The sequence below is a fragment of the Schistocerca americana genome, chromosome 1 (assembly GCF_021461395.2).
Source record: "Schistocerca americana isolate TAMUIC-IGC-003095 chromosome 1, iqSchAmer2.1, whole genome shotgun sequence".
Taxonomy (NCBI): Eukaryota; Metazoa; Arthropoda; class Insecta; order Orthoptera; family Acrididae; genus Schistocerca; species Schistocerca americana.
The window spans coordinates 409784832-409808397 of record NC_060119.1 but is presented as its reverse complement, the minus strand read 5'-3'; the positions used below and the strand labels follow the sequence as shown (position 1 = coordinate 409808397).

Sequence of the window (23566 nt, the reverse complement as noted above, 5' to 3'; positions counted from 1 at the left end):
CACAACAAAAATAGTGAACCTAGGGACGTTTAGGAGTGTGAAAATATCGTGTACAGACGTATGACACAAGTGACACCCAATCACCTAACCACGTTCGAAGTCCGTGAGTTCAACGGAGCGCACCATTCTTCTCTCTCACGATGACTAATGACTACCGAGGTCGCTGATATGGAGTACCTGGCAGTAGGTGGCAGCACAGTGCACCTAATATGAGAAACGTATGTTTTGGGGTGTGTCCGGATACTTTTGATCACATAGTGTATAGTCTGTTGCTGGGGATTACGTCAAGCGTGACTCATAGGGCAAATACTATGTCCAAACATTACACGAAAAAAGAAATGAGAGCATATTTTCTCAACAGGACGTCCGAAAGATAGCAGGACACTTTATGCAGACGATGTTTGGAACATGATAGAGCCGGCCGGAGTGGTCGAGCGGTTGTAGGCGCTACAGTCTGGAACCGCGCGACCGCTATGGCCGCAGGTTCGAATCCTGCCTCGGGCATGGATGTGTGTGACGTCCTTAGGTTAGTTAGGTTTAATTAGTTCTAAGTTCTAGGGGACTCATGACCAAAGAAGTTAAGTCCCATAGTGCTCAGAGCCATTTGAACCATTTGAACATGACAGGCCGGCCGGTGTGGCCGTGCGGTTCTAGGCGCTTCAGTCTGGAACCGCGGGACCGCTACGGTCGCAGGTTCGAATCCTGCCTCGGGCATGGATGTGTGTGATGTCCTTAGGTTAGTTAGGTTTAAGTAGTTCGAAGTTCTAGGGGACTGATGACCACAGATGTTAAGTCCCATAGTGCTCAGAGCCATTTTTGAACCTGCTTACTTTGTGAAGTATCAAGAGGAATTCTACAACTCTGTCGTCTAAGATAAGTCAGTATTCCCTTGCGTGTTCCTACGTTTTTCCAGAACCAAACTGCTCTTCCTCGTCATTCTCTACCAGTTTTTCCATTCTTCTGTAGGTTATTTGGGTCAGTATTTTGCTAAAATGAATTATTAAAGTGATAGCTTGATAATATTCACACCTGTCAGCACCTGTCTTTTTCAAAAATATAATTATTCCATTCTTCTTAAAGTGTGGGGCACTTCGCCTTTTTCCTATATCGTGTACACAAGGTGGAGCGGTTTTTTCATGGCTGACCGTTCCAAGGATCTCGGTGATTCTGAGGGTATGTCACCTACTCCAGGGACCTTGTTCCGACTTGGCTCATTCAGTGCTCCGTCAAACCCATTGGAGGTATGCGAATAACCCGTCTTCCCGCTAATTTTATCACAAATGCACTGACGTTTACGCACTGAACTACTTGTTGAGACACTTACTGTTCATCTTCTGTATTCATGACATGACAGAAAACATTAATTGTAACCTCAGTCTTTTTGCAGATAATATTGCTATTTTCAATGAAGTTAAAGAAAAGATAAAGCTTTAATCTACTCCAGGGTTGGTTTGAGCACCATGATGCTTTACTAGACTTTTTTGTTTTAAGGGACGTTTGAGCTCATTTACCCATTCACTTATAGGAGGACCTACAGTTTAACGTTGATTAGAACAACTGTCCAACCTGAAACTTTCTACATTGCCAGAGGTGGAGTGAGTGAGAAGTGACAGATAAAAATTCTAGGTTTGACCTTGAGTAAGCGTTAGCAGTACATGAATGGGGCCCAGACTACGTAACATGAAAAACACTAAAAGGGGAATATACAGTAGAGTTTTTAAGTTAAAAGGGGAAAGAGGAAAATGGAAAGCGAGAAGGTGAGTTTCAAAATTTCTCAATGAACGGTAATAGTTAAATCTATATCGGATATTCCAAAGTAGACAGGTGTGAATATCACTAAACCATGTTTTTAATAAGTCACGCTTGCAAAATACCAACACAAGTCATGTATAGAAGAATGGAAAAACTGGCAGAACCTGACATCGGGGAAGATCAGTATGAATTCCGGACAAATGTAGGAACACGCGAGGCCATGCTGACGGTACGACTTGAGTTATAAATATGCCTGTGAACAGGAATAACAAGAAATGTAGGAAGGTGTTTCTGCTTAGCGAGTATGACAAGAAACTTATTTCAGATTACCTCTGCGTTCAGCGTGAAAATTTCAGCTCCAGCACTACCAAATTTGAATGTCAATGGACAAAGTTCAAGAGCCTTGGACAGTATGCTTTCGACAGGTATGGGCCGAATAAAGCTGTAAGAATGGAAAAGACGTGAGGTGGTTCTAAAGCTGCATTATAAAGCTACTAGCGGAAGCAGAGAGAGCTTCACTGCAAATCCAAACGTAGCCAAAACGTCTCAAACAAAAGTGAAGGAAACCAAAATTAAACTGAGGAGAGCCATCTGTAGTGTGTTCAACCATTTCGAAAGTACAGTTCTACCTGCCGACTTGACAAAAAATGCTAAGAAAATTTGGTCTTACGTTATATCAGTAAAGGGATTGAAGCCATCTTTCCTATTCTGTGATCATAAAGGCACTGAAACGGAGGATGAAAAAGAGAAGACCAAAGTACTAAATCGCTTTTTCCAAAAGCATTCCACAGAGAAGGGTTGCACTTTTGTAGCTCCTTTAATTTGTCACACGAACGACAAAATGACAGAGATCGAAATAAGTTACCATTGAATGGAAAAGTTACTTAGTCGCTCAACAGAGTAGGGTCACGATATTGCGTAAAATTACGCGATACTACACAAAGTGCGTGAAAGAACTTGCGCCTATACTGGAAAGTGTACCGTAGTTCTCTTGAGGAGCGAAGAGTTCCCAATAACATGTCGTTCTCGTTTTCAAGAAGGGTTGTCGAACAGATTCTGGGCAGCCTAGTCCATTCCACGAATATTATTCTTCACAAACCACTGCCTCACAGACGCTACTTTATTGCATGGTGCATTGTCGTGATCACACAATTAGTCATTGTCTCCGAACTGCTCCACTGTTGGACGTACTACAGAATTCCGCAAAATGTGTTTGCATCCTTCCCCTCTTAAAAGCAATAAGAGAACCGCACCCTAACAACGAAAAGCACTCCCAAATTGTAGCACCACCTCCTCCGTACACCACTGTTGCCACAACACATGAAGGCAGACAACGTTGTCCAGGTCTGGATGGAATCCACATTCGGATTTACAAAGAGTACTTTACGACGTTCGCCTCTTATTTAGCTCGCATTTATCGCAAATCTGGCGCCCAGCACAAAGACCCAATCGATTGGAAAATAGCGCAGCTGAGTCCTATGTATAAGAAGCGTAAAAGAACTGGCCATCAAAAGTAAACAAATTTGCTGCAGAATTCTTGAACATATTCTCAGTTCGAATATAATAAAGTTCCTCGAGACGGAAAATCTCCTGTCCACAAATCAACATGGTTTTAGAAAGTTTCGCTCGTGTGAAACTCAGCTTGCCCTTTCCTGACACGATATCCAGCGAACTACGGAGAAGTGGTTCCATATCCCTAGATTTCGGAAAAGCGTTTGAGTCGGCGGTCCTTTGCAGCCCATTAACGAATCTATGAGCTTATGGAATAGCTAACCAGATATCAGAGTGGCTCGAAGACTTCTTAAGTAACAGGACTTCTTACTTTGTCCTCGACGGCGAGTGTTAATCAGAGACAAGGTTATTGTCAGGAGTGTACCAGTGAAGTGTGATAAGACCGCTGTTACTCTATATAAATAAATGATCTGACGGATATGTGAGCAACAATCTGCAGCTGTTTGCTGTGGCGTGCGGGAAGCTGTCGAAGTTGAGTGACTCTGTGAGGGTACTGGATCACGTAAACACAATATCTATTTGGTGTGACGAATGGCAGCTTGCTCTAAATGTAGAAAAACATAAGTTAATGTAGATGACTAGGAAAAATAGTCCCGTAACATTCTAATACAGCATTACTAGTATGCTACTTGACAGACATATCGATTAAGTGTCTACGCGTAACGTTGCAAAGCAATGTGAAGTGGAACGAGCATGTAATGATTGTAGTGGGGAGAGTTTTAGGGAAATGTGGTACATATGCATAAGTGACCGCATATAGAACATTAGTGCGACCCTTTCTTGAGTACTGCTAAGTGCTAGGGATCGACAATAGGGTTAATGGACGACATCGAAGCACTACAGAGGCGGGCTGCTGGATTGTTTAACGGTATGTGCGATCAACACGTGATTCAGAGATGCTTCAGGAACTCGAATGGGAATCCCTGAAGGGAACGCGACGTTCTTTTTGAGAACGCTATTGAGAAAATTTAGAGACCGGCATTTGAAGCTGACTTCAGGACGATATTACTGCCGCCAATGTACATTTCCAGAAAGGATCACGAACAAAAGATAGAGGAATTTGGGCTCGTGCGGAGGCAGGCAGACAGTCATTTTTGCCTAGTTCCATTTGCGAGTGGAACAGGAATGGAAATGACTAGCAGTGGTAAAACGTACCCTCCACCACGTACCATACGATGGTTTGCGGAATATGCATGTAGATATAAACGTAGATAGGTGAAAGAAATGCAAACTTACGTTCATAGTGTTTATAGATTCGTGTATACCAAAAGATAGCGTTGACTGGAATACACACTTTGAAGATAGCAGGGATAAAATAACGGGGATACACACTTTGAAGCTCTGAAGATAGCAAGGATAAAATACACTGAGCGACTTCTAGAAAAACCATAATGCAATCATAACAGGCGAAGGACATGGAAGAGATGCGGTGACTGAGAAGGGAATGAGATAGGATTGTAGTCTATCACCAATGTCATTGAAGCTGAAGATTGACCAAGCTGTGAAAAAAAAATCAATAGTAAATTTGGAAAGGGCATTTAAGTTGATGGATAAGAACTGAAAACTTTGAAGTTCGCCATAATTCTCTTAAAGGCAAAGGACTTGGAAGAGTAGTTGAATGGAATGGACAGAGTCTTGAAATTTAAATCAGGCGATGCTGAGGAAATTAGATTAAGAAATGAGACATTAGAAACTGTAGCTGAGTTATAGTATTTGAGTAGTAAAATAATCGAGCCAAAGTAGAGAAGATATAAAATGCAGACTGGCATTTTTTCTGAAAACCTAAATTATTTAGCATCGAATGTAAATTTAAGCATTAGGAGCTCTTTTCTTCTGATGGTATGTGTCTAGAGTCTAGCTTTCTACTGAAGTGAAACGCGGATGATGATTAGTTCATAGAATAAGATAGAAGTTTTTCAAATGTGGTGCTAAAAAGAAACGAAGAAAATTAGAGGTAATTATGAAAAATCCGCCTCGATTGCACAAAGTACCTGGTGTTTGCCTAGGTTTCAACGTGGGTAACCACGACTTCTTCAGAACAAATATAAAGCAGCTTGCCTAAATAGGCATAGTCAAAGGCTAAAATCAACACCTACAGCGGCCATTTCAGCCTTTGACTCTGCCTATTTAGGCAAGCTGTTTTGTATTTGTTCCGAAGAAGGCGTGGTTATCCACGCTGAAACCTAGGTAAACACCAGGTAGTTTGTAAAATCGAGGCGGATTTTTCATAATTATTTCGATACGTACGATTGCTGACCCGCTGCAATGCTGGAAGTTCTAAAATTTGAGGTGTGGATCAAGTAACAAAGAGGTATTGAATCGATTGGGGATAAAAAAGAAATTTATGGCACAACCTGAATCAAAGGAGGGATCGGCTGATAGAACATATCGCGAGGGTACTGGTACTGGAGAGAAATGTGGGAGGTAAAGACAGGAAGGAGATAAAGGCCCGAATACTGAAGAAGGTTCAAATAGATGTGAGATGCAGTAGTAAAGTAGAGGTTGAGAGACTTGCACAGGATAGACTAGCGTGGAGAGCTGTATCACACCAGCAGCACCAGGACCACCACCACCAACAACAACAGCGAATTACATAGGATGAGCCATGGTAAGAGATTAGATGGTCAGCACGCTTCGGAAATCGAAAAACAATGTTTAGGCGAAGAATTACTGGCGGATGTGACACTTTGGAAGATAGTGCAAGCGCTAGTAGACAAAATAAATCCTATGGCATTTCCCGTGGAAGGTACCAGAGTCAGCCATGGATTTGTGTTTCCTGTCCTTAATTGTCTTGTACACAAGTACACAGCATGTAATCTTCCCTAAAAGACATCACGATAATACCTCGTACACCGTCGTTAGCCTTCATAAAGGCCTCTGCTACGCAAGGAAAAAAAAAAAGAGTCCACAAGTGTCTTAAGGGTGTCATATCTAGCACAAAGAAACTCATTCATGATGACATCCCGTAGAGTTATCAAACTGCGTGGATGTTAACTGTTACGTTTCATTCGCTGTTCCACGTTCTTCCAGACATTTTCTAAGCGATTACGGGTGGATGACGCTTTGAGCTTCGTCACACTGGCAATGTGTGCTCGCGGCCCTGCGAATACGTCTGTTATCACATTGGAAGACGGGAGTATCCACAGCATACTCATCAAGGAGATGTACGAGGAAGGGCAACACTTGGTCACCGATAGTGTTTAAATAAATGTCCTGATTCATGTTGAAGGGAACCAGAATGTGTGCTACCAAGTCGTAGTGGGAAAAAACACCCCGAAAACATCACGTAACTACCTCCGGTCTGCACTACTCTACACAGCTTATTACACGCTTCATAGAGCTGCTCGTTCACTCGACGCCTTGTAGCGTTTGAAAAGAGGCAACGTCGCTGCTAGTCGGATCACACGATACACCTCCAGTCATCTACTGCCCTGTTCCTGTGTTGTTTACCCCATTGAAAATGCATAGCTTCATCTGGCACTGTGAGCAATGGCCTTCAGCGAGGTAACTGACTATAAATATCGACAGCATGCAGTTCCCTTCGCAATGTTCGCTCGGAAACTTGTTGAGATGGACCTGCATTCAGTGTCAGTAGCAACTCTTACCGGGTTTAAAACTGACTGACACTGGTCGTCGGTTAGGACTTTTTTACGAACAGTGTTCTTAAGCAGTTCTATATGTCTGCGAGTGGTACACCATTCTTTGTAGAGAGGTTGGAAAATTCGTATTCATTCACGGTGTGGACATGGGAACGTGCAAGCACGACAGCTCCTTTCTGCCTTTCTGTTACGTTACGTCTCCGCATCGGCCCATGTCAGTGCGCTGATTCATTACAACCGACTGTCACACTGACATCTCTTCAGTCACTTTTGTCGGCGGTGGAGGGTCACGTGGCCTCCTGGTACCAGCTGTGCACCCTCTACAGCGCGCCAAAGCCACCAGTGCGCTCTTTTGAGGCGGCGAGTAATATTTTCTACCATCAGCTACTCCCTCTACCACTTGAAACAATCGCCGAATGCTCCCAACAGCTTCAGAGAGATTCAGGAACACCGAGGGAAGGCCGAGAGCCAAAGCAGACAGGGTGCAGCAGCGGCAGCAGCAGCGGCCGCTGACCTGGTGGGACGTCCCTGTGCTGCGGCCCGCGGCGGCGCGCGTCGCGGTGCTTGAAGACGAACGGCCGCTCGGCGCCCAGCGACAGCGACGCGATGGGCGCCCCGGCGTCCAGGTCCGCCTCGTCGTCCCGGTGCTCGCCCATGTGGTCGTGGCCGTCTCGGTACCTGCCGACACACACACGGCCACATTTAGTTATTTGCGTTGGGTTGTTTGGGCGAAGAGACCAAACTGCGAGGTCATCGGTCTCATCGGATTAGGGAAGGCCGGGGAAGGAAGCTGGCCGTGTCTTTTCAAAGGAACTATCCCGGCATTTGCCTGGAGCGATTTAGGGACATCACGGAAAGCCTAAATCAGGATGGCCGGACGCAGGATTGAACCGTCGTCCTCCCGAATGCGAGTCCAGTGTGCTAACCACTGCGCCACCTCGCTCGGTTTTAGTTATTTGTTTATTTATTATTGACACTAGCAGTTGCCTGCAACGGGTCTTACAAACACATGTTGTAACGGTATTTCGAAAGGGTCACGGTAACCTCTCCATTAACACAATATTTCGGACTACTCCCCGTTCGCATCTCCTGGAGGCGACTACCAAAGGGGAGGTGACCACGAGAAAAAGATTGAATAACTAAGGAAGGATCATGTTCTTCGAATCGCTGCGTGGAATGTCAGACGTTTGAACGTGCTAGGGAAGCTAGAAAATCTGAAAAGGGAAATGCAGAGGCTCAATCTATAGTCGGGGGTCAGTCAGGAAAACTGAAAAAATACAAGAATTTCTGTGGAGACGAGTGTAGGTTACTATCTACAACAGCAGAAAATAGAGTAACGTTAGTGGGATTCGTTATGAATAGGAACATAGGACAGAGAGTGAGTTACTCTGAATCGAAAGCAAACCAACACCGACAACAATAGTTCAGGTATACAGTGGATGAAGACAGAGGTAATTCAGCACGTAAATAAAGAAGAAAATTGGATTATGGGGGACTGGAATGCGCATCTAGGGGAGGCAGTAGGAGAAACGCTTACGGGAGAACACAGACATGGCAGCAGGAATGACCGAGGAGAAAGACAAATTGAGTTCTGCAACAAATATCAGTTAGTAATAGGGAATACTCTATTCAAGAATCAAAAGAGAAGGACATATTCTCGGAAAATGCCGGGAGTTCCGGGAAAATCTCAGCCTACATCACGGTCAGATAGAGATTCGGAAATCAAATATTGGATTCTAAAGCGTATCCAGGAGAAGATAATGACTCAGATCACAATTTAGTAATGGTGAAAAGTAGGCTAAAGTTTAAGAGACTAGTGAGAAAGAATCATTGCACCAACAAGTGGGACATGAAAGTACTAAGGAATGAAGAGATACGCTCGAAGTTTTCTGAGGCTATCGATACTGCGATAACGTATAGGTCAGTAGGCAGTTCCGTTGAAGAGGAATGGTTATCTCTGAAAACGGTAATCACAGAAGTTGGAAAAGAAAACTTAGCTATCAGGAAGGTGACTGCAAAGGAACCAAGGGTGACAAGAAATACTCCAGCTGATTGATGAAAGAAGGAAGTACAAAAATGTTCATACAAAAATGTTCATGGAAATCCAGCAATACCGAAATACAAGCCACTTAGGAATGAAATAAAAAGGACGTGCAGGGAAGCTAAGGCTAAACGGCTGCATGGAGAAAGTGAAGAAATCGAAAAACAAATGGTTGTTGGAAGGACTGGAGCAGCACACAGAAAAATCAAAACGATTTTCGGTGAAATTAAAAGCAAGAGTCATAACACTAAGAGTGGAATGGGAATTCCACTGTTGGACGCAGAGGAGAGAGCGCATAGGCAGAAAGAGTACAGGCAAGTCCTCTATGAGGGGAAAGACTTATTTGAAGTGATAGAAGAAGAAACGGATCGATTTGGAGGAGGTAGGGTTACAGTATTAGAAGCAGAATTTAAAAGAGCTTTGGAAGAACTGGTATCAAATAAGGCAGAACGGATAGATAACATTCCATCGGAATATCTAAAATAATTGCGGCAAGTGGCAGCAAAACGACTATTCACTTTGGTGTAGAATGTATGAGTCTGGCGATGTACCAACTGACTTTCGGGAAAACATCATCCACACAGTTCTGAACATTGCAAGAGCTGACAAGTGCAGAATTACACGCTGATCAGCTTAAAAACTCGTGCATCCAAGTTGCCGACAGGAATAATGTACAGAAGAATGGAAAAGAAAACCGAGGACATGTTACATGAAGATCAGGTTGTTTTTAAGAAAGGTAAAGGCACCGGAAAGAGAGGTCTGACGTTACACTTGATATTGGAAGCGAGACCAAAGAAAAATCAAGACACGTTCATAGGATTCGTCGACTTGAATAAAATGTTCGACAATATAAAATGGTGTAAGATGTTCGAAATTCTGAGAAAAATACGAATAAGCTATGGAGACAGAATGGTGATTTACAATATTTACTGCTGTGTTGGCAGAAGAGCCAACATCGTGTTGCTAGAGGAGGCCGAAATGCACGCGTTTAATTACACGCGGTCTGGCGTGAGGTCTGGAACAATTGAAGGAGTTTATAATAGCAAATAAAGTACGTAGTTGATGTAATACTTAACTTTAATCCATAAGTGGTGTACATCGGTCTGACAGTACAGGCATCACAAGTCAAATGTCTATTGATAATGGCGCCTTGCTAGGTCGTAGCAAATGACGTAGCTGAAGGCTATGCTAACTATCGTCTCGGCAAATGAGAGCGTATTTGTCAGTGAACCTTTCCTAGCAAAGTCGGCTGTACAACTGGGGCGAGTGCTAGGACGACTCTTTAGACCTGCCGTGTGGTGGCGCCCGGCCTGCAATCACTGACAGTGGCGACACGCGGGTCCGACGTATACTAACGGACCGCGGCCGATTTAAAGGCTACCACCTAGCAAGAGTGGTGTCTGGCGGTGACACCACATTCCTCCCCCGCAAATCGGCGGACGGTTGTGTTATAAGGCTTCCGCCCGCCGTGGGGAGGACCCCATGTTGACGTATGCGACGAGGTGGGGAGCCTAACAACAGGCGAGGCTGTGCCACCCGCACCCGGCCATTCGGTTCGAGGGGAGCTAGGAAACGCCTGAAAACCTAGTCCAGGGTGCACGCCAACATGCGGTGTATGCGCCCGTAGAGAGACAGGAGGGGCCGTAGGGTCGACCTCCATCGCGTCGGGGCACCCGACGGGCGAAGACGACATCTGGTCCGGAGCGGGCAAGAGTTCCATGTCGGAGGACAGCTGGTCACGGGAAGCGATCGGCGGCGCGTGACCCAGGGAGACGCTTGGCGGCTGCAGCGAAGCGTCCACTGCGGGCGTCGCCGGCGGGAGCACAGGCGGCGGCGGCGGCGGCGGCGGCGGCGGCGCGTCGCCATGGGGCAAAATGGAAGGCAGCGTCGGTAACACCTGGGGATGAGGCGAGCCAGTAGATGGGTCCCCAGGTCGCTGACCGGACGGCACCGTCGCTGAAAGCAGACGGGGAGCGGCAGAACCCGTGCGACGACAGAGGCGCAGCTGATTGAGATGCCGACGCACCTCACCAGAGGCCCCCAAAACCAGATACATAGCGCGGCCGAGGCAGCGAAGAATGCGCCCTGCGAGCCAACGCCGTGAACCTCGATAGTTGCGATAGTATAAACGTCGCCTGGAGCAAAAGCAGGTGGCTGCCGCTGCACAGGAACCTGATGCGGCGGATGTAGCAAAGACATCAATGTTCGATGAGGACGACCGTGGAGCAACTCAGCCGGTGAGCGACCATCTCGGGGCTGAGAGCGATACGAGGACAAGAAGAGCAATAACGCGTCCTCCCGAGAATGCGACTCTTTCAACTTCAACATCTGTGACTTGAAAGTCCGGACCAATCGTTCAGCGGCACCGTTTGACTGAGGCGAAAATGGCGCGGATGTCAGGTGTTGAATACCACTGGCCTTGCAGAATGACTGAAATTCTGCGGACATGAATTGTGGGCCATTGTCGGAAACAACAGTCTGTGGAAGACCTTCAATGCAAAAGATAGCGGATAACGCTTGGATGGTGGCAGATGACGTCGTGGAAGACATCCGTACAACAAAAGGAAAATTACTGAATGAATCTACCACAACCAACCATCGAGCATTCCAGAATGGACCAGCAAAATCGATGTGCAAGCGTTGCCAAGGGGAAGTGGCGTTAGGCCATGCAAAGAATTTCCGCGGTGGGGCGGATTGTTGTTCGGTACACGCCATGCAAGAAGAGCACATATTCGTAATCGCAGCATCGATTCCGAACCAAGTACAGTGCTGACGAGCAAGTTGTTTCGTTCGCACTATGCCCGAATGTCCTTGGTGGAGAAGCCGTAAGACAGAGGACTGTAACGAACGTGGGACCACGACCCTGGACTGATCATTATCAGAACGCAACAGCAAAACACCACGTCGTACAAAAAGTCTCTCCTTGTGAGCAAAAAATCGGCGAACCAACGGATCCTCGATCCGTGACTTTGACAAAGGCCACTGCGTAGCAACAAAACGCAAAACTGTAGCAAGGACAGGGTCAGCAGCTGTGGCTGTAGCTACACGACGAAAATCAATCGGAAACGATTCGACCACGTCATCGGTTTCCGAATCAATGAACAGGCAAGCAAGTTCGGAGGAATCGAATGCTCTATCCTCAGCAACAGGCAAACGGGACAACGCATCGGCGTTTCCGTGCTTAGCAGTGGACCGGTACAAGATATCGCAGCGGTACTGCGAGAGGAAAATAGACCAGCGAATAAATTTCTGCGCTGTACGTGGAGGTACAGGCTTGTTTGGATGAAAAAGCGATGTCAAAGGTTTGTGGTCTGTGATGATGGTAAAGTGACGACCATACAAGAAATCATGAAACTTTGTAACACCAAATACGAGAGCCAAAGCTTCTTTATCTGGGAATAATTTCTTTGCGCAGACGAAAGCAATTTGGACGCAAAGGCAATAGGGCGATCATGGGATCCATCTTTGTGCGCAAGTACAGCACCGATCCCGAAATCCGATGCATCTACCATCAACAAAAGGGGTTTCTGGGGATCGAATGGCGTAAGGCAAGTATTTGAAAGCAACGCCGATTTCAACTGGCGAAAGGCGCGTTCGCATTCCGTCGTCCAGACAAACGGAACACCTTTACGGGGTAAGCGATGAAGCGGAGCTGAAATGGAAGAGGCGTGGCGCACATATTTGTTATAGTAATTTATTTTTCCCAGCACACTCTGTAGCTGCTTCAAATTCTGCGGCGAAGGCAAGTCTTGTATGGCACGGAGGTGCTCTGGACTGGGATGTATGCCTTGGGCATTGATTACATGTCCCAGATAGGGTAAGTCACGAGCAGAAAACACACATTTGTCCTTCCGCAAGCGAAGACCATTTTGTCGCAAGACCTGAAATAATGTTCTGAGATTGGCTAAATGTTCTTCTTCCGTCTTTCCAGAGATCACAATATCGTCCAGATAGTTTGCTGCAGTAGGGACCGAGGCACAAACAGTTTGCAGATATTGCTGAAACAATGCAGGGGCGGATGCACACCCGAAAGGCAGTCTTATGAATTGATACAAACCAAGATGCGTGTTAACCACCAAGCCGCACTGGGATTCTTTGTCCACTGGTATTTGCAAGTACGCATCTGCGAGGTCCAACTTCGAAAAATATTTACCCGGGCACAGTTTGTCAAAAAGATCTTCCGGGCGGGGTAAAGGAAAAGTTGCAATCACTAGTTGTGGATTCACTGTGGCCTTGAAGTCCACACAAAGTCTCAATTTACTGGAAGGTTTTGGGAAAATTACTAAGGGTGATGCCCAGAGAGAAGCCTGCACACGTTCAATTACACCTTGTGATTCTAAATCGTGTAACGTTCGTGCGACCTCATCACGCAATGCGTGGGGAACATTGCGCGCTCTGAAAAATTTCGGTTGTGCGTTTACATTCAGTTCCAAACGTGCTTTATAGTTCTGAGCGCAACCAAGGCCCAGTGCAAAAAGTCAGCAAATTCTTCACATAGACGAGAAACACTGGCCGAAGGCACAGTCTGGTTCACTGATAGGACCTGATTGACTATAGACAAGTTAAACAACTGAAATAAATCTAAACCAAACAAGTTCACTGTAGAAGAAGAACAAAGGACGTAAAATGACACAAGTTTTGTTTGTCCCTTGTATGTTGCAAGAAGGCTGCACTGTCCTAACACAGGGATATCCTGACCGGAATAGCTAGTTAACTGAACATTTGCGGCACGCAACGGAGGTGTGCCCAGTTGTTTGTAGGTGTCTTTATTGATCAATGAAACTGCGGCTCCGGTATCGAGCTGGAATGGGATCACGTTGCCATGAATGTCCAAATCTACAAAAAGTTTACTGTCCTACTGACGACAAGAGCGACTATCTCGTGCAACATGAACAGGCACTGGTACAGAAGCGGGATTTCCGTCGACTTCGACGCACACTATTTGTGGGACGAACACAGTCACTGTTAGAGAGAGTGGCACTGGGCAGAGTGGAATGAACTGCATGAATGTCCATGGGTGAAGGTTCACAAGCCTGAGTATTCGTGGTTCGATTCCGATTCCGGCGTGAAGCAAAGGGCCTGGAATGGTTGTGAGTGTCCGATCTAAGCTTTTTCTGGCAAACGCTCTGAACATGTCCTTTTTTATTACAGAAAAAGCAAATAGCTTGGCGTGACGGGAAATTCTCACGCGAATGTCTAGTAGCACACCACGGGCATGACTTTAGCACTGCATTTGCATGCTTGCGCGGCACACGTAGCGGAGAGCTTGGCGGCTGCTGTGTGGACGGGCACGAGGGCTGTTTACTGTTCCGTGCAGCGCGCCCGGCGGGCCGGTTAACGTGACACACGGCTGGCGAAGTTTCAAATGATTCCTGAGCAAAGTCAAGTGTGTCTTGCCTATCCAATATGTCCATCGCTTGTTGAAGGGAGGGATTGATTAGTTTCAAAATATGTTCCCATATACGAACATCAGAAACGTTCTGTGCAATTGCATCATGCACCATAGTATCTGAATAAGGGAGTCCACATTCACACTCAAAAGCACAATCCCTAGTAAGGCCTTGCAAAGTTGCAACCCACTCCCGATTAGTTTGACCGGCCGTACGTTTTGTACGAAAGAAGGCATACCTTTTTGCAACTACATTGACTGATTCTTTGAAATAGGCATCTAATGCAGACAAAATTTCTTCGTAGGACAGAGCTGCTACGTCGCGTCAGGGAAACAATTTCACTATCACTCGGTACGTGGATACGCCGACGCATGCTAATAAGAAAGGCTGCCGCTCGTTACCTTGAATTCTGTAGGCGGCGAGATGGAATCCAAATTGGCGTGACCACTCCGTCCAGCTTTCCAGTGCCGCATCAGAAGGACGAAAAGGTGGTGCAACTGTGTGTTGTGGCTGCGGTAGCGGTGGAGCGGCGGCTGCCGCATCGTTTTGCATCGCACGTTGACCCTGGACGAGCTGTCCAAGGGCATCCAATAAGGCCTGCGTCTGCTGATTCTGCAAGCGATAAAAATCGGACAGTACATCTGGAGATTGTGGCGAAGCCATGACACAAGTAATTTAAGCAAGTATAAAGAAGAAGACCATTTGTACACTCGTCGCTATGTGCTGTGTTGGCAGAAGAGCAAACACCGTGTTGCTAGAGGAGGCCGAAATGCACGCGTTTAATTACACGCGGTCTGGCGTGAGGTCTGGAACAATTGAAGGAGTTTATAGTAGCAAATAAAGTACGTAGTTGATGTAATACTTAACTTTAATCCATAAGTGGTGTACATCGGTCTGACGGTACAGGCATCACAAGTTAAATATCTATTGATAATGGCGCCTTGCTAGGTCGTAGCAAATGACGTCTCTGAAGGCTATGCTAACTATCGTCTCGGCAAATGAGAGCGTATTTGTCAGTGAACCTTTCCTAGCAAAGTCGGCTGTACAACTGGGGCGAGTGCTAGGACGACTCTTTAGACCTGTTGTGTGGTGGCGCTCGGTCTGCAATCACTGACAGTGGCGACACGCGGGTCCGACGTATACTAACGGACCGCGGCCGATTTAAAGGCTACCACCTAGCAAGAGTGGTGTCTGGCGGTGACACCACATTTACAAGAACCAGGAAAGAACAATAACGCTGGGAGACCAAGAACGAAGTGCTCGGATTAAGGAGAGTGTGAGACAAGGCTGTAGTCTTTCGCCCCTACTGTTCAAACTATACATCGAAGAAGCAATTATGGAAATCAAAGAAAAATTCAAGACCGGGACTACAATTCAGGACGAAAAGATATCAATGAAACGATTCGCTGATAACATTGCTATCCTCAGTGAAACTGAAAAGGAATCACAGGGTCTCCTGATTGGAATGAACGGTCTAACGCGCACGGAGTATGGACTGAGAGTAAATCGAAGAAACACGAAAGTAATGAGAAGCAGCAGAAATGATAACAGCGAGAAACTTAACATCAGAGTTGGGGATCACGAAGTAGACGAAGTTAAGGAATTATGCTGTCTAGGCAGCAAAATATCCATAATGGACGGAGAGAGGACGACATAAAGAGCAGACCAGTAGTGGCAAAAACGGCTTTCTCGGCCAGGAGGAGTCTACTAGTATCAAATATAGACCCTAATTTGAGGAAGAAATTTCTGAGATATACGTCTGGAGCACGCCATTGTATGGTTGTGAAACGTTGTTGTTGTTGTCTTCAGTCCTGAGACTGGTTTGATGCAGCTCTCCATGATACTCTATCCTGTGCAAGCCTCTTCATCTCCCATTACTTACTGCAACCTACATCCTTCTGAATCTGCTTACTGTATTCATCTCTTGGTCTCCCTCTACGATTTTTACCCTCCACGCTGCCCTCCAATGCTAAATTTGTGATCCCTTGATGCCTCAGATCATGTCCTACCAACCGGTCCCTTCTTCTTGTCAAGTTGTGCCACAAACTGCTCTTCTTCCCAATTCTATTCAATACCTCATTGGTTATGTGATCTACCCATCTAATCTTCAGCATTCTTCTGTAGCACCACATTTCGAAAGCTTCTATTCTCTTCTTGTACAAACTATTTATCGTCCATGTTTCACTTCCACACATGGCTACACTCCATACAAATACTTTCAGAAACGACTTCCTGACACTTAAATCTATACTCGATGTTAACAAATTTCTCGTCTTCAGAAACGCTTTCCTTGCCATTGCCAGTCTACATTTTATATCCTCTCTAGTTCGACCATCATCAGTTAATTTGCTTCCCAAATAGCAAAACTCATTTATTAATTTAAGTGTCTCATTTCCTAATCTAATTCCCTCAGCATCACCCGACTTAATTCGACTACATTCCATTATCCTCGTTTTGCTTTTGTTGATGTTCATCTTATATCCGCCTTTCAAGACACTGTTTATTCCGTTCAACTGCTCTTCCGAGTTCCTTGCTGTCTCTGACAGAATTACAATGTCATGAAGCGAACCTCAAAGTTTTTACTTCTTCTCCATGGATTTTAATACCTACTCCAAACTTTTCTTTCACTTCCTATATTGCTTGCTCAATATACAGATTGAATAACATCGGGGAGAGGCTACAACCCTGTCTTACTCCCTTCCCAACCACTGCTTCCCTTTCATGTCCCTCAACTCTTATAACTGCCATCTGCTTTCTGTACAAATTGTAAATAGCCTTTGGCTCCCTGTATTTTACCCCTGCCACCTTCAGAATTTGAGAGTATTCCAATCAACATTGTCAAAAGCTTTCTCTAAGTCTACAAATGCTGGAAACGTAGGTTTGCCTTTCCTTAATCTTTCTTCTAAGATAAGTCGTAAGGTCAGTATTGCCTCACGTGTTCCAGTATTTCTACGGAATCCAAACTGATCTTTCCCGAGGTAGCCTTCTACCAGTTTTTCCATTCGTCTGTAAATAATTCACATTAGTATTTTGCAGCCGTGACTTATTAAACTGATAGTCGGGTAATTTTCACATCTGTCAACACCTGCTTTCTTTGGGATTGGAATTATTATATTCTTCTTGAAGTCTGAGGGTATTTCGCCTGTCTCATACATCTTACTCACCAGATGGTAGAGTTTTGTCAGTACTGGCTCTCCCAAGGCCGTCAGTAGTTCCAATGGAATGTTGTCTACTCCCGGGGCCTTGTTTCGACTCAGGTCTTTCAGTGCTCTATCAAACGCTTCACGCAGTATCGTATCTCCCATTTCATCTTCATCTACATCCTCTTCCATTTCCATAATACTGTCCTCAAGTACATCGCCCTTGTATAGACCCTCTATATACTCCTTCCACCTTTCTGCTTTCCCTTCTTTGCTTAGAACTGGGTTTCCATCTAAGGTCTTGATATTCATACAAGTGGCTCTCTTTTCTCCAAAGGTCTCTTTAATTTTCCTGTAGGCAGTATCTATCTTGCCCCTAGTGAGATAAGCCTCTACATCCTTACATTTGTCCTTTAGCCATCACTGCTTAGCTATTTTGCACTTCCTGTCGATCTCATTTTTTAGACTTTTTTGCCTGCTTCATTTACTGCATTTTTATATTTTCTTCTTTCATCAATTAAATTCAATATTTCTTCTGTTACCCAAGGATTTCTACTAGCCCTCGTCTTTTTACCTACTTGATCCTCTGCTGCCTTCACTACTTCATCCCTCAGAGCTACCCGTTCTTCTTCTACTGTATTTCTTTCGCCCATTCCTGTCAATTGTTCCCTTATGCTCTCCCTGAAACTCTGTACAACCTCTGGTTTAGTCAGTTTATCCAGGTCCCATCTCCTTAAATTCCCACCTTTTAGCAGTTTCTTCAGTTTTAACCTACAGTTCATAACCAATAGAATGTGGTCAGAGTCCACATCAGCCCCTGGAAATGTCTTACAATTTAAAACCTGGTTCCTAAATCTCTGTCTTACCATTATATAATCTATCTGATACCTTCTAGTATCTCCAGGATTCTTCCATGTATACAACCTTCTTTTATGACTCTTGAACCAAGCTATGATTAAGTTATGCTCTGTGAAAAATTCTACCAGACGGCTTCCTCTTTCATTTCTCTCCCCCAATCCATATTCACCTACTATGTTTCCTTCTCTCCCTTTTCCTAGCCTCGAATTCCAGTCACCCATGACTATTGAATTTTCGTCTCCCTTCACTATCTGAATAATTTCTTTTATCTCATCATACATTTCATCAATTTCTTCATCATCTGCAGAGGTAGTTGGCATATAAACTTGTACTACTGTAGTAGGCATGGGCTTCGTGTCTATCTTGGCCACAATAATGCGTTCACTATGCTGTTTGTAGTAGCTTACCTGCAGTCCTATTTTTTGATTCATTATTAAACCTACTCCTGCATTACCCCTACTTGATTTTGTATTTATAACCCTGTATTCACCTGACGAAAAGTCTTGTTCCTCCTGCCACCGAACTTCACTAATTCCCACTATATCTAACTTCAACCTATCCATTTCCCTTTTTAAATTTTCTAACCTACCTGCCCGATTAAGGGATCTGACATTCCACGCTCCGAAACATGGACTGTGGGAAAACCAGAACAGACGAGAATAGAAGCATCTGAGATGTGATGCTACAGAAGCATGTTGAAAATTAGGGGGTCTGATAATGTAAGAAATAAGGTGGTTCTCTACAGAATTACATAACTTTTCGCCATTCAGTGTATTTTCTGTGCATCTTTTCTCGGAGATGTCGACGTGAGAGTGCTGTCAACGTGTGAGAATACACCTAAGACGGGTGTAGCGAATTGCGCTTCTAAGTGGTACGGGAGCATTTGGCACAACACCAATAGAAGCAGTGCTATTAATTTTGAGAATATATTCTGCCGATATCATTGTCTGGTACAGAGCTACCTGTACTTGCTGTTGGCTGCGGAAGTAGGGCATTGAGAAGGTGAGGCAGGTAACTGGAGAAAAAAAAAATCACGAATAAAGTGCAACTTAACTGCTGGAGAACCTGTACGTGGCAGAGGCACTGGGGCAATAAGGACACTGGTCGTCGTGTTTACCAATTCGAGAGAAGACGAAATTCCAGTATGTGAACCCAAGTAGAGGCATGTTCCTTTCATAACGACACGTGGATAGTACCTTGTATATCTACACAAAAACGGCAAAAGTGAGACAGACCGCTGTGAATGTGACGAGTTCGGTACACTTGATCATGTCGTATCACAGTGTTCTCTAGAAAGCGATTTCAGTGGTATCGTCCGTCTAGATGTGGATCTTCAACTTGCATAAAGAAACTCTGACTTCGGGGCAACTAATAACAACATTCTGGAGTGCATTTTCATTTTGTAGCGGAGTGTGCGCTGATGAGAAACTTCCCGGCACCTTAAAACTGTGTTCCAAGCCGGATACGAACGTGGGACCTCTGCCGTTCACGAGCAAGTGGTCTACCGACTGAGCTACCCGAGCACGACTAACGACCCGGCCTCACAACTTCGCTTCCGCTAGAACCACATCTCCTACCTTCCAAACTTCACCGAAGCCCGCCTGAAGGTAAGGAGAGAGGGACTGACGGAAGTAAAGCTGTGAGGGTGGGCCGTGATTCGTGCTTAAATAGATCGGCTGGCAGAGAACATTCCAGTTAACGGCATTGGTCCCAAACTCGAATGTTGGTCCAGCACACTGTTGTAATCTGCCAGGAATTTTCAAAAATTACGGTGCTAACCAAATATCTCGTAAAGGAACTTCTAAGGTTCCGGGCACAAAGGAACTTAAACAGCAGAAGCGTCAACCAAATTAAAAGCTACTGTTGTCACAATTTCTGATAACAGTTAGAACAATTATTATTGCCTAATATATTAAACACATATATTAAGTGTCCTTTGTACCTTCCATTAATTATTGTAATTGGAAGATGTATGTTACTTATTGTTTCTGTTTATAGGAATTAAGTCGTGTGTACTTTGTAATTCTCGTTCAAGTTGCGGATCATATATCCGAAAACCGGCCAACTCACTTGAGACACGGCGGCTCGGCTTCTACCAAGTCTCACCCAAGTATATGGCTCTACGTGGACAACAGTAATACTTAAAAGATGCAGACTGTGCGGTAACTCGAGTTTTACGGAAACCAGCACTGATCCAACGTACAACAGAATTCTAAAGAGAATTAAAGGTAAATATTTGGAGTATCATTGTAGGATTTTAACTTTATTCCCTTTTTTATTATTAATAACACACGAAGTACAAAGTGTCAAATTTCTAAACATACCATTTATACTCAACAAAAGTTCCACGCTCTGGGCCTAGACGGGCCATTGGGCTCCAACGGACCGCCGCTTCGTCCTCTGCCAGTGGCGTCACCGTATATGGCATGGAATGGCATGTGGTCAGCACACCACTCTCCCGGCCGCTGTCGGATTTCTCGATCTTGGAACTTCTGCTAATCTGTCGAGTAGCTCCTCAGTTGGCTTCAAGAGGCTGACTGAATTCCGCACCAGTCCTCCCACCAAGGAAAAACACTGGTTGTACAAGGAATCGAACCCGGGTCCCCTGCATGACAGTTAGCCGCGCTGACCACTTAGCTACGGAAGCGGACATGTATACTTGCACTTCTTTTTAGTCATCATTCTTCTGATTGGTTTTGATCCGACCAACCAATAATTCTTCTCCTGTGCGAACCTTTTCGTCTCAGATTAGTACTTGCAACGATCGATGTACATCGGCATACGTCAATCTCCGTTTTCTTCTACAGTTGCTACACTCTGCGGCTCCCTCTAGCACAATAAAAGTTATTTCCTGATGTCTTAGCAAATCTCTGTCATCCTGTCTCTTGTCCTTGTTTCGACACCACCCAACAATTGCTCGATTCTGTTAAAGATAGAACGATGTGTGTGTCCCAAGCCATGGTCGTGAACGCACTGGAGTGTTCTACAAGCCAATTGTGTGCAACCAAAGAACGGTGACACATTGCATTGTCCCGCTGAATCAAGCCATTTCGATCAGGGATGAAGACAGTCTTCTAGAACGTCCACATCAGGTTCACCTGTCATCAGTCCCGGCAGCCGGACAACAGCGTCTACTTGTGAGCATGCAAACACAGCCCAGACCGTTATTGTGCTACCTCCTTCCTGGACATTCAGGGTCCACAGCTTCAAGGAGCATGCGCAAGCTCTCACTCGCCCATCAATTAGATGCAGATCAAATCGGGATTCCTACACTCCGCCACTGTTCCATTTTCCATGGACGATGGTGGAAGTCTATGCCAGCCGTTGAGCTCTCCGTCGAGGTGTCAGCAATTGGACGCGAGTCGGTCGTCGACGGTTGAAGTCAGTGCGAGCATTCGTCTCTGTACAGTCGTTGTAGAAATGGGATCCTGACGCCGCCCGTTCAAATTGGCTGACATCTGATGATCACCTCATACGGCTCTGCGGAGGCAAAGTGACATCATCTAGACATACAGTTTCATTGGAATTTACCTGTATGGTCAAATTGTCACTGAAGATCCACCGTAGACACTGTTGACCTCGGAAACACGATTTCTTGTGCGATGCTGCAACCCATGCATCTTCCAGGGATTATCATGATCTTTCTCGTGATTGAACAAAAATAACGAATGAACTAATCAAGTACTAGAATGAAATTTTCACTCTGCAGCGTAGTGTGCACTAATGTGAAACTTTCAAGCAGATTAAAACAGCGTGTCGGACCGAGACTCAAACTCGAGACTTTTGCCTTTTGCGGGCAAGTGCTCTACCATCTCAGATACGTAAGCACGACTCAAGACCCGTCCTCACAGCTTTAGTTCCGCCAGTACCTCGTGTCCTACATTCCAAACTTCACAGAAGTTGTCCTGCAGACCTTGCCGAACTAGCACTCCTGGAAGAAAGGATGTCGTGGAGACACGGCTTAGCCACAGCCTGGGGGATGCTTACAGAACGACATTTTCACTCTGCATCGGAGTATGCGTTCATATGAAACTTCCTAAGCCATGTCTCCGCAATCCTTTCTATCGGAAGTGCTAGTTCTGCAAGGTCTGCAGGAGAGTTTCTGTGAAGTTTGGAAGGTAGAAGACGAGCTGTGAGAAGGGGTCGTGAGTCGTGCTTGGGTAGCTCAGATGCTGCCGGCACGGTAGATCAGCGTGTTCGGTTAGAGGGCTAGCTGCCCTCTGTACTAAAAAAACTAAGTGGATGGATCAACGAAGAACTTGAACAGACGCCATGGGACGTCCGCCCCAAAAGATACAACGATCAATAACGAACAAAATAAGATAAAAAAATATGGTAGAGCGCTTTCCCGCGAAAGACAAAGATCCGGAGTTCGAGTCTCGGTCCGGCACACGGTTTTAATCTGCCGGGAAGTTTCGTAATCAAGTACTGATGAAGTATAAACTGATATTAAAATATGGAAAGGCACTTTACTCTCAATCTACAATGTAATACATTTTATATACTTGGTGTCTGAAGTATGCGTTCCCTACAGGCAGTTTGTTGCCACTCAGTGCCGTAGAGACCTGTACTGGAAATGCGACAATGTGTTTCTCTCAAAAAGCCTTGAAATATCAATTTTCCATGGAGATTATGTGCACTCCTGTTTTGCAGGTAGTTATTTTTCTCAACAGAGGTACATCAACAGGAGAGGGTGATAACTGATTTCGGGAATAAAGCTGCAAATGTCTGTGAGTTTTATACAGAATATACGCGGTAAGATACAGAGCACACGAAATCCACTGCCTGACTAAAAAGAGAAAAGGGGAGAACGAAACGAAACTTTCTGGATTGTGAGAACACGTCATGTTATTTCACTGCTAACAAAATCGAGTCAAATTTACAAACAACTTGGCAATAAGCACTCACTTATCACTGTGACGTTGCATCCCTTCTGGCCTGGATTCGTGTACTGTTTCGGTTGGCATGGGTGTCATAAAGACGTTATATCTTCTCCTGAGGCAAGGGGGGCCACAACTGCCGTAAATAGTAGAAATAAAGAATACCAACGGCAGTACTTTTTATAAAATGTATTACTTATGCAACTAGTTTCGAAGTAACATCGCCAGGCCCCTATGCAAAATGAATGGTGAAATCCAATCTTCGGTGCATTAGGACAGGTACCATGTGTACTAGCTGGCCTCATGGATTTTTTTTTTTTTTTTTTTTTTTTTTTACACGATCTGTACACGCCAGTCATCTAACAGTAACTGCAGCTGTAGGCAATTATTGTTA

At 45.1% G+C, this 23566-nt stretch overlaps 1 protein-coding gene across 1 annotated transcript in view; it reads right to left on the bottom strand.

Moving 5' to 3' along the window:
* Nucleotides 1-23566, bottom strand: part of LOC124623183 (DNA oxidative demethylase ALKBH2-like) — a 172306-nt gene that overhangs the window by 4082 nt on the left and 144658 nt on the right. Inside the window, exon 4 of the mRNA XM_047148991.1 lies at nucleotides 7378-7541. Coding sequence (XP_047004947.1) covers nucleotides 7378-7541 — 164 coding nt within the window. The remainder of the gene's footprint in view (nucleotides 1-7377; nucleotides 7542-23566) is intronic.